This window comes from Eufriesea mexicana, unplaced genomic scaffold, assembly GCF_001483705.2.
Source record: "Eufriesea mexicana isolate 0111107269 unplaced genomic scaffold, ASM148370v2 scaffold2497, whole genome shotgun sequence".
NCBI classification, from domain to species: Eukaryota; Metazoa; Arthropoda; class Insecta; order Hymenoptera; family Apidae; genus Eufriesea; species Eufriesea mexicana.
Genome location: NW_016910563.1, coordinates 244,221 through 256,612, shown reverse-complemented (window position 1 = coordinate 256,612; position 12,392 = coordinate 244,221). Strand labels below are relative to the sequence as shown.

Genomic DNA, 12,392 nt, shown 5'->3' with positions numbered 1-12,392 from the left:
AGCGTCGTGAAACGGGGAAACCGATGAGAGAACGGTCACAGAGATATTTTCAGACGTTCGTGATTTTATTCGCGTCTGGGCGAAACGCTCGCGAGGCGGCAAGGTCGACGTTCAATGGCAGTAGGTGTCTCCGGAGAACGGGAAATAAAACCAGGAGAACGCTGTTTAAAGGCGTGCCCGGGCCACGGTTGCTCACAAAGGCACCGAAAACGGCTGCTCTCCCGTGGAAAGGGACTTCATTAAAAATGCACCGGCAGCCCCGGTGCACGCACTGTCTCCGCGAACAATGCGTGCAAGAAATATGCAGACTGGCGTCAAGAGGATCGAACGAATACGTGCTTCCACTGGCGTAACTCTGTAAAGGGAAACGCCGTTTTTGGAGAATATCTCGATAAAACGCGTGTATATCTGGCTCACTGTACAATGTATCTGTTGTGTTTACACGGTTTCTTACATCGATTACGTCGAATTGCTTTATTTAGATCAACGTTCTTTCGTTAGCATAGCGTCCTTTATTTTCAACACTGGAAATCGGTATACGTAAGTTTATTCAATCGGTATACTCTGGGTATGTGTTAGGAGAACCAGGGATTCATCAAATTTCGCCATATCTTCGCGATTATACGCGATATTCGCATATTAATTAGGCGAACTGATGAAAAATTGCAAAATACTGTAGGATTGTTGGATGACAGTAAAACGACGGTGGTGAATAATAAATATGATTTATCGTGAACTAACTTATTCTAAACTTACATAACACTCGCAGGAAAGATATTGTCATATTTGGTGATCTTATACCCTAAACACGCCGCGCTTAAAGTGTAGTACTGAGTATAGCAATCTAAACAGTACTACATCCATTGGATTCATCTATTCACGATCCTGTAAGTTCTGCAGCAATTCTTGAATGAACGATGGATAGATCAATTATCGCTGGAGATATTGACAATTGACATTCCCACAATGCCTTGTGTCATGCAGGGGAACTCAAATTGATTAATTTTTCCAAAAGCAGGTACACGTTTTTGCTAACTACAAAATGAAGAATCTAAAACCAGTCATTTTTACTACTTCGGTCCTTCCAGATCTGATGATCTCAAATCAACATCGTTACCAACTACTCCAACCCTGACCAAATTCACTCATCCAACCACGCAATTCTAAAGCTCCCTAATAAAGACACTCGATGAACATCCCTCTCACATTCTTCCACCCTATTGTCGTCATCAAACGATATCTCTCCGAGCTAAAACTATCCTCGAAACAAGAATTAGTATGAGAAAATATTGTAACTTCAAAGGTTAAGAAACGCAGTGCACTCGTATTCGATAAAATATTAATTTTAATTAAAGACAAAATATAAGGAATTATAATACAATTATAGTCCTATGTCTGGAGCCATGGTAGAAAATAAAATTCGAGCCATTTCGTCCAATCGCGACGAAGAATAGCGTGAAACTGACGGTTTAAAGTCAAAAGAGTGTCAAACGCTTGGCCAGTCGCAGCTCTCGACTGTTTTACATCGGTCCCAAAACATCGGAGACGTTTTAAGACAAAAGTGACAACGAATAACGTTGTCTTTCAACAGAAAACCTCGTAGCAACCCTCCTCCGTGCAATCTCGCGGAAGCTGGCGGCGAGGAAAGCGCGGGAGGTTGAGAAAGAAGACAAGGAGAACAGAGGCAGCGAAGGTGCATGGCGTCAGGTACCGGATTTGGCGTCGGTCGCCTGCGTCCCGTCCACGTGGGCCCGGCTAGCGCATAATGCGACGCGGTTTTTCGTTTTAACCCGCGGACAGTTAGGGTGCAGCTTCCTCGTCGAATTTATCGCCCGTCCGAATCGCGGACCAGTCCATATAACCCGTTCGCGATCGGTTCCCACCTCGAGAGAGACCAAGGAACGCGATCTCTCTCCCTCCCAGCCGCCCCTTTTTCCGTCCGCCCCGGCGCGCGCGCGCACACCGCGTGCACGGCCGACGCACTGTTTTCATTCTTTTATAAATCTTGCAGAGGGTAATATATATCGGCGTGCCGGGTGTATTCACTCGCGGCCGCGTTTTATGCGGCCCGTATCCTTTTTGCATACGCGCCGCATTGAAATTGATTTCGGCCGGCCGACGGGGTGCGCTTGGACGGCCACCGGAAGATTAATACCCGCAGTGCCCCCTTCGCTCGCTGTTTTTTAATCCGGCCTCTCGTTACTCGAGCGGTAGCGGCCAGCGCGTGGAAAAGCACGCCTCGAGCGGCCTGGTCGCGATTTTGGAAACGAGAAGGGCTTCCAGACCGTTCTATTTTTTTCTTTTTATTTCTTCCCGTTTCGTTCTGATTTTTCGTTCTTTTTCCTTCGCTTTCGCTTTGCTCGGGGACGTTCTATGATAGACGTTCATCGTTGACCGTTGCTCCGACGCGTTGTGCCCGGGCGTGGGATACAAGAGGGGGGAATTTTCGAAGGGGGTGGCTGAGCGAATGGCTTCAACTCCATCGAGATTTTCTGAGTTTCCGAATTTTTTTGACTCGGAAAAAGGGATGAATTCCGGCGAATTGCGTGATTGATATTCGTTCGCGGTTTAACGGGTTCGTGGACGCTTTTGGGTCTTGAAATTTCGGTCAACTCGTGGACGAAAATGGGAAAATAAAATCGAGACACGAGAGGTTCGACAGGTCGATGTTAAATTTTACTTGGCTTTTTCAATTTGTCTCTTTAATTTCTGTTGCAGAAATCTCGAACACTCCAACTCTCATAGTGGGAGTTCGCGGGGTTGTAAGGCCCATTTATGCGGATGCGATCTACTCTAAATTAACCCTTTGCACTCGACGATTTTTTGGCTAGAGAAGAGTAGAAATTCAAAGATTCTCTACTACAAAACTGACGATACTTTTTTCAGCAGTAAGTAAAAAATTGTAGAATTATTTGATTTCGATACCTAGCACATTGTTACATTACGTTAAATTTGATATATTAATTAATATCGATCCTCCAAATTTTATGAAATTGTGACTGAAGCTCACCGATCGAGTGCAAAGGGTTAATAGAGCTAGGACTGGTTAGGGGTAAACTAAAGATTTCTTGCGATGTGTGACAGTCTGAGTTGATCGTCATGGATCTGTCTTGACGGTCAGGTCGTGATGCTTGTTTCGTCTTCTTGGGATTTTTAAGAGAACTGTCTTCGTGACTACTGTCTCGATGGTTTTATGAGTTTGTATGTCTACTGACTGATTGGTGTGAAATGTGATGGGTGTATGTCTTCTTATTGCTTGTTAATTATAGTATCGCAGGATTTGCACCCCATGTACGTGTAGCTTTAGCTTAGAAAGTTACCGAGGGTTCAAAGACCAGGTCGTTCGGAAAAACCATGGCGATGCGTCAAACTCTTAGCACCACCATATTTGATCATGTTGGGGGAGGCTTTTGGAAAACGTGTACATGTTGTGGAAGATATAAAGGAAGGCAAAAAGTGGTTAGTAGATAGTTCTTAGTACACAGTTATTAGAAGACAGTTCATTGTACGCAGTCTTTGGTGCAGTTCTTAGTAGGCATTTTCATTTGTGAGCAGTTAGTTGTTGCAGGCTGAGTTGTCATTGCGTTGTTAACTTGAACGTAGTCTTAAATTCGGAATCGATATAGATTCGTATAAAGAGACAATTCGTGTGTTTAACCCTCTATGGGCCCGTGTAATTTTCAAGTTACATGATAATGTATGGCTATTTTATTAAATACTGCATTCAACGTTATCGTCTTGATCACTCCAGTTCGCGATTTTTCTTTCCATATATTTCTAATTATTTTTACAATACCTTCCGTGGTTCCATTTTTAAAAATCCTAATTCTTTATCATGATAGATTAAGTCCTCTATGGCCCTCTGTGACCTTTTCTCCACAAGATGGCGTGGAAAATTATCTTGTCTATTTATTACTCATTATCTTGGCACAATAGTACAACCGTTGTTAATTCAAACTTTCAATATGAATTCGTCATAATAAAATTGTCAAAACTGCTGAATTTATTTATTATTTGTTGATTTTATGTTACATACAATTCTTATAGCCGAGAAAAATATATATTCGGCCCATACAGGGTTAATCGTTACTCATACAATGTTAATTTATTATTAACAAATAAATATATATATACCACCACCAATCCCATCTCTACAAAATTATATCGGGGGTGTGTATTAGCTTCGACGTCTTCCTGGGGTGGTGGATACAGCGATAGTCGTTCTTACAGACGAATTATTTGTTATCGCAAATGAGAGATGTTCCGACAGTCACGTCGCGATGCAATCGGATATATTTTTCCAAGCGTGGTCTCGTGATCCACGCTCACAAAGCGGTTTGCCGGGGAAAAAATCGTTGGAAGCGGAAATAGCTGACGACTGCGTTTGAATCTCAATCGCAGTAACGGGTTAGTTACGCTGCTTTAATGGAACAAACGTGTTTGACGATCCTTCTTCCCCCCGGTTCGAACCGGACGCGAGATGAAAATCTATTATAGACCTCAAACATTCATCCCGATGCTCGAAAATGATGTGCTCATTTCCATTCTGCTCGTTAAATACGATCACGAGTGAGACGAACCCTCGAAGAGCGATCATCGCGGAGCGCATGAATGTCAGATTAAAGCGAATTACAGTTGTGCACGGAACGTTCGAGCAGGGAGATTGGTATCTTTTTATTTTAATGTCAAGCGAAATTACTAGGTAGAACCGTCGCAGCGGTACATCTTCACCCTCTCGCTTCCGCGATATTTCTCCGCGGACAAAGAATTCCTTTTTACGCTTTTGCTACCCAAAGGTCGCATTATATCAAGAAAAGCGAGTGTATTAAATTGGCCATGTCGACAACGCGCGATTTTTTTATAGCCCATATGGTACCTCGCTTATTCACCCAAGTCGTATGGATGAGTTATAAATACCATAAAATGGCCGAGGCTCATATGGACCTGGTAAAAGAGAGTGGGTTAAAAAGGATCAGTTTTAAACACGTATCGTCATACGTGATTGCTTTACATTCTGCTATACTCGAAATCATTTTATTCTTTCTCCTTTTTTTTTTTTTTTTTTTGGTTTTTTTCTGGAAACAGATTGGAAAATTAAATATTGAAAAACTAGCAAATACAGGAGATGTGATAACATTCGAAATAATCCAATATCCGGTATGGTTAAAATTCCAAATTCGAGGATATCGAGGGATCGATGTTGGGTGCTTTATAGCAGAGGAAACAAATTGTTTGACAGAAGTCGTTGAAAGAGGGGGAAAAGATATTTGCCTGGAGGAAAGTCGGAGGATACAGCGCGAAGAATGGAGAGCGAATTGCACAGGTGTGAAATATTATCCTGGAATTCTGGCAAACGGAAGAGAGCAGTTTCCGCGCACGAGTTTGCAGCGCGGTGAAGTGACTAATACTCGAAGTTATCCGGTTAGGAATCCACCATAAATAGTTGAGGTTGGCACAGATCAGGAAAATGTTTGACGTCCCATTATCCGCGCCAAGAATCGAAATCCTTCGGGAATATTTCTCGTTAAAGCCAAATATTTGAACGGCCCCGAGCGTTCGAGTCTTAAAACGCGACGATGACACGTCGCTTTTGTTTCCTGGCAATCGTCGTCGTCGTTGATCTATTACCGAAAAATATACATCTTGATCGAAGGAAATTTAATTTAACGCAAATTACAACGAAGGTTACTAAATCCTTACGATCCTATGTCGAATTGGGCTCTCGATGATCATTTTCTTTCATTTGATTCTTCCTAATTTTTGGAATTAAAACTCCCTGTATTTTAATTTAATTTGATAAAAGTATATCAACACGGATACTATCGTACGATCAATGATTACCAAAAAATATGAAAATATCAAATTTTCAGGAACTTTAAATAGGTTCTGTGAACAAGATGAAGCACACGAAGCAGCATAGAGGGTTAAATTACAAGAGTTGTTTATTTTATTTCGCAAGCTAATTTCTTTGCCGTGTAATACAAATTTCTAGAAACTTCCAAGTGTACTGTCGACGTCCAATTACAGTCAAATAAACGAGCGGCTATTAATTTGATTTCAATCGACACTTCTTACATCAAGCCAACCCCGTTCCAAACTTCTCGTCCGCGAGCCTTCTTACCCTCGACAAAGTTACCAGCATGAACAAAAAGCATTAAACGCTCGAATTCCGCGTTAACACTTTGCTATTTGGTCATACATGACCTGTCACCACGTTACGGTGATCACTGTAAAAGTGAATGAAAATCGACAGGAAGTCAATTGTCAATCGTTACCAAGGCGCCACGGTGGTTACTCGTGACCACCAATAAGATAAACGCTCTATTGGATAAGATCTTATATAAACAATTTATTATTTTGCCATTACATGCTTTGAATAATGCAAATACTCCCGTGGCGTCTTGAGCGAAGCACGTGATTTCAGCGTGGCAGTGAAAGGGTTAACCCTTTGCATTCGGCGATTTTTTCGTTACAGAAAAATAGTAATTAGATATTTTTAAAACGGTATATAAGAAATCGCGTACAAATTAAGACGTAGAATTATTTTACTTTGCACGCATCGTTAGGTAATTTTAAATTTCATATATTAATTAACATCGATCTTTAGAATCTAATTAAATGGCGACTGAGAGTCGCCTCTCGAATGCAAAGGGTTAATAAGAGTGAGAGAGAGAGAAGAATTTTCTAGAAAGTGTCAATCAATTTTTCGTTTAAAATAGTTTATTACGAGTTGTTTTTATTATTTAAATATTTTTATCTAAATGTACTAATGAGTTAACTCTTAAAAAACGATGCGAACAGCGCCTTTAGATGCCCTGTAATTGTTACCAGCAACTGTCCAATAATGCCCATTAAATCGTTTATTTTCAACGCGCTAGCAATACACGTTCCTTGCGCACAAATTGTTTCGCATAATCGTATAAAATTCTCCGCCAATCTCCCACTCCCAATCATGCCGACTGTCCAGAAAACAATTCATTTCTGAGCGCTCCGCAACGAAAGGGTTAATCATTTCGTCCAACCCCTCTCGTGTCCCCGCGATCTCCGACTTTCACCGTCAGGAAAACGAATCAACCCTGTTCTTTACCATCTCGGACCCCAATTGCGAGCGTCTTCCGTGGCTCGCAGCTGCGACCCTATTGGCACGAATTCCGTCAGGGTGGTTACCGGTTAATACGGCAACTTATCCACTTAGGAATACGCCCTAATACGGCGCGGGGGTTGGTGTTCGTGGAACAACCGTCGCAGAGGGTTGGTCGACAATCGGCTGGTGGTAGCGAGAGTTTCGTCGGCGCAGAAGTAACGGGACTGTTACCAAGTTCGGATAAACCGAGCTAAGTTCTCCGGCTGGTACTTACGGGACCGGTTGTCTAGCGACGAAAACGCTCGGACGAAGTTTATTCCCGCTCGAGGTGCCCCAACCCTCGTCCTCCGCCGCCACCCAGAGCAACGGGCGGAGACACTGATTTACATAACGATTAAGTTAATTAACGAGCAGCCGCCGTAGTTGGATTGTTAATCCCGACCGCGAAAGGACGCGCCGCGTCGAACTCGCGTCCCGGCGGCGTTTCACGTGCAACGCGGAGAATTATCGGTGACACGAGTCTCACTCGTTTCGGGGAAATTAAGACCGATCCTGACCCCGTGTCTTCGTCCATGCTGAGGTTAGATTTGCCGAACGTCGGTTCGTTGGTTTAAGCAATTTTGCTGCTCGCAATGGCGATGAGGGTGGTTTACGAGAGTGGCTCAGAGAGTGGTGGTGAATATGATTGTCGAGTGATAGACCGTGTATCCCGATACGCGTATTTTTCGTTGGAATTGTTGGGTGAATCGCCTTGTATTTCCTTTCTTCGGCAGCCAATATCATCTACCAGAATTTGTAATTAACCCTTTCGCTACCAGAGCCTCAGGAGAAAAACCGTCACCACAGTTCAGACGTCTTATTATTTAAATATGATACCAATTGTCATTTATTTTTGTGGGATGTATCTATAACGTTCCAACTAAGTGAAATTAGCAATTTTACAAGCACACGCACATAAGTGACACTGGGCTATAGATAGATAATTTCTTTGGTAGTCCCGTCGTCATATATATGTGACATTTTATTAAAAGGAAATGAATAAAATTGGAAATAAAATTGATTTTACAGCCGACCACATAGCCCCCTCGTCACATATATGTGACACATTTGATTAAAAGGAAATGAATAAAATTGTCCCTATTTTGCAGTAAAGTTGAGAATCCGAAGTACCCTCCAGCGTAGTATAGACTGTGTGACTCTACATATAACTCAGCTAATATACTCGCGGCAACACTTAGTGCAACCAATTAAAAAATATTGATAAAGAACACGTAACATAAATTTGTGATGCCCAGATCTTTTTTAAAAAAGTAATTGTCGCCAGACCAATAACATCCTGTATCTATTTTGTTGTTTTATAGCATAACCCGTCTGTGTGCGACACGATTTGGTGCAAACAATTATCATAAACTGATAATAAACACCCGTCACATATCTGTGACGCCGGGCTCAGATAAGAAAATCAGATTGTCACATATATGTGACGCTGGTAGCGAAAGGGTTAACCACTTGCGCTGGAAAGACGTGCCACGCACGTCGTAATGCTTTTATCGCGGAATCGCCAACGACGTGGTATACACGTGGTCAGGCAATTGTCACAGAAACATTGGACCGTTCTGACACACGCGTCTGTGAATTTCTTGCCAGCGCAAGTGGTTAATGGAGGTCCTGACTCTTTTCTCTAGGGGGACGGTGTAGAGATGGGGGACAAAGAAACAAAAGAGCTCAGTGTGCTTAGAGGAAGCGTGAGGAGCGTGTGCGTATCAAAGTCAAGAGCGTGAATGTTTTGTTTAAGTATTATTCTTTATAAATAAAATAGTATAGTAATTTGTGTAAACTAAATCGAGTTTTCCTTCAGGAATAATTGATTATTTTACTCGCTGTCGAATTATTATGATTCGTGTTGTTTACTTGGGGGAATACTACGGTGAGTTATTTACATGTTTGGATACATGTGTTAGCACAGGTATTTACTCTGTAAATATTTGTACAGATTGACGAGTATTTATTATATTTCTATTTTCCTCATCTCTTTTTTTGATTTTATTTCATGATGATTCGCGTGCAGTTATTAAGTGATAAATGTAGAAGAGAACGTGAATTTCGGGATACCGTTGGAAAAATGTAAAAGTGAACCAATATCCGTTTCTCGATATTCGCGAAACGCGAGTCAGTGCATTATACCGCGGAATTTTCATTTATCAACCGAGCGAAAGAACATGCTCGACGAAGGAATGTTGATATTAATATCGCCACGAAGGCAGAAAGTACGCGGGGGACAAAACCATTCTTACCACAAAAGTATGAACTTACTGGAATTAAATTTCTTTGAAACCGCAACGATTCGTTGCCCGTTATGTGTTTAATATTCCACTGTGCAGTAGTATATCTTCCTGTCTCTTGACACACTTTGACATTTCATTTCGTTAGTAACCGGTGAAAAATAATATATCATTCCTTTCACTAAATTATTATCACCACTATGCCCTCAGAATACATTATATTCGCGAAAATATTTTTATCAAGCATCCTAACATCGTTTGATATCTTTATAATGATTCGGTGATACTAAAAATACTAGACATTGAAAGCATTTTTCCATGCAACAATCGTTTCGAGTCCTTTTGAATAGGTGAAAAAGAAAGCTTCGTAGAAGTAAAACGAAAAGAGATACGGAAAACGCAATGAGCACTGTTGGAAACTAGAAATCTTCCCCTTTAAAATGCACTTTGTTTCATCCCGATAGGATAATCCGTTCCCGAGATATCGTCGTTCGAAGACAGTCGTAATTTTTACGGGTCTCTCTCGCCTTCCCTGATCTATCCCAAGCGCAGCGTCCTTGCGCTGGTCAGCGGCAGACGCTGAGTCAGCGGTTTTTGCTATTACTACTACTACGTCACGCGTTTCCAAGAAACAATATAGGTCACTAGAATTTCGCCCGCCAGTCAACACCTCGGCGCGTTCAGAATGCTAAACTTTGAATCCCTGTATCTCGGCAACTAATTGAGATATCGACTTCGAATAAAGCGCATTTTCAATGGCACGGATTTCTCTATGTTCTCAACGAGGTTTGATCGAAAATTTGACGGTTCTTCTGAATGAGTTTCATCGATAAAAATTTTGCGTTACGTTAAGGTATACGTACCGACGAAAACTTTGTTCAATTTGAAATGTGTAATTATGATTACAGAAGAATACGTATGTCATCGTGACTGTATATGATATCGAAAGCGCGCAATGGTTCTCTTCAGAACTTTTATTACAAATTGGTACGAAAATATTTATATTTCACCCGGAGATGAAAAATATTTCTGTGTATTCTTACGTATCGTACAGATGAGAATTTTCGATGATTTACGAGCGAACAGAATTAATCCGACACGCTCGTGAAATATAGAAAGTTGAAAGGTATAGTCGAGCTTGGATTAGGATTTAAAGCGCTCCAACGCGACTGCTGCTCCCTGCAGATAAGATTTTCATTGTCTGTCAAGGTCATAGAATATTTGTCCGATCCTCCAACCTTCGAACGATCTCGATTCTCAAAGGATTACGTCCGATCCCCGTGGGAACTTCCCACGGAACGAGGAAGCTCTTGTTTTCGCTATTCCTCGTTGTTCATCCCTCTTTCCCACCCTGTCAACGAATTCTCACAGATATTCGATATCATTTTTAAAAGTTAAATACAAGTCACTGTCTTTTCTTACTAATTTCTACAAACCTCAAATTCTTTCAAATTTTTCGAATTCCCTGCGTGGTCAACGCTGCTCGGACTTTAAAATTATTCGATAAGAATGGATATGAATTGCAAAAATATTAAAGATTAAAGTCTCTGCAGATTTTATTTTACATAATAAAATTGGTCGATTTTATTAAATTTCATTGTCCCGTATGTTTGATAAAATTACATCAATACTTTTCAGTATCGTTCGATATTCGCGCATCCATAGAATTCTCGGCGAATTTTGCCAGCAATTTGATTTCGACGTTCTCGAGATATCATGTGCGCGACATTCTATCCCTTTCAAGGCACTCTTCCCTAAAATTGTCATTCGACGATTTCGAGGATCATCGAGCTGTCTCGGCTCGAATTCACCCTTGACGTGGAATCGACGTTGGAGAATCGCGACGTCTTACGGCCACCGGCTAGAGTAAATACATTTTCACGAAGTTTGGCAAGGAAAAACCGAGTCGCCGTCAATTTCCGCGCGACGTGTGCACACACGCGACGAAAGTCTGCGTTCCGTCGGGATTTGCAGCCAGAGCGTCGGCGAAACTCGATGAAATTGCATTCGATGCGTGAGGCAAACGCTTTCCCGGATATATCTGTGTTTATTGAGAGATCAGCGCTGCGCCGATTTGTTCGGCAGAGAGAACGATCGAATTTTACGCGAGGAGTGTATCGTCCGCGTCGCGTTGCCTCGTTGAAACCCAGAAAATAAAATACCATTCGATAAAATAATTGTTGGCAAGCCATTGCAGCAATTGCGTTCGAGTATAGCTCTATTCTAAGTATTCTCGAAAATCCTTCGTGTTCCAAGTCGCGTTGAATAGTAACTGGTTCATAATCGAGTAGTTACTTTGATCCTATTTTCATATTTACCTAAGTGATTGATTATTTCTGTCCAAATAAATTTCTCGTCCCTAAAGTCCACGAAATTATTAATATAGCGTAATTTTTCATATTTTCTTAAATTGTCTTGACACGTGAGCTTGTACACCGTATATTTTCATCATTTCTATATCACAAATGTGAAATATAGCGTGGTGTTTCGAAATATTTTTCGTACGTAACGCTGCAATATGTCAGCGTTTGCACGACCCTTCTTCAGTGCCGTATCCACGAAAGAAGGAAAAGCTGGAGGCGGAAAGCGAAAATATCGGAAAACTAGGTACTCACGATATCGAAGTCGAGGTTCTCGGCGATCCAGTCCCGGCCCTGCTTGAATTCGTCGTGAAGACCCATGATGTAGAGGGTGTCGAGGCCGTCGACGATGGTCGCACCAAGATTCGAAACGCCGAAGATGCTGGCGCTGTGACCTCTCTTCGAGATCGGTCTCAGCTCGTTCTTTCCCCAGGCGTACCTCACGTAGTTGTCCCAGCCATGTTTCATCATCTGCGTGAACAAAACGTGCACGGTGAGATTAAACAGGCTGAAATAAATTATACCGATTTACGAGAATTTATCGCGCAGGGGTTACGAATGAATCTGTGGCCCGAATTTTATATTCAATAAATTTAATTAATTATTTTCGTTTTTAGTAAAGGGAGTTTCTAGGTTGCTCACTATGGTGATATTATAATATTACAA

General features: G+C 41.6%; 1 protein-coding gene across 1 annotated transcript in view; it reads right to left on the bottom strand.

Annotated features, from left to right (window-relative positions):
* Positions 1-12,392, bottom strand: part of LOC108550041 (uncharacterized) — a 124,934-nt gene that overhangs the window by 14,877 nt on the left and 97,665 nt on the right. The window contains 1 exon segment of the mRNA XM_017903639.1: positions 11,982-12,197. Coding sequence (XP_017759128.1) covers positions 11,982-12,197 — 216 coding nt within the window.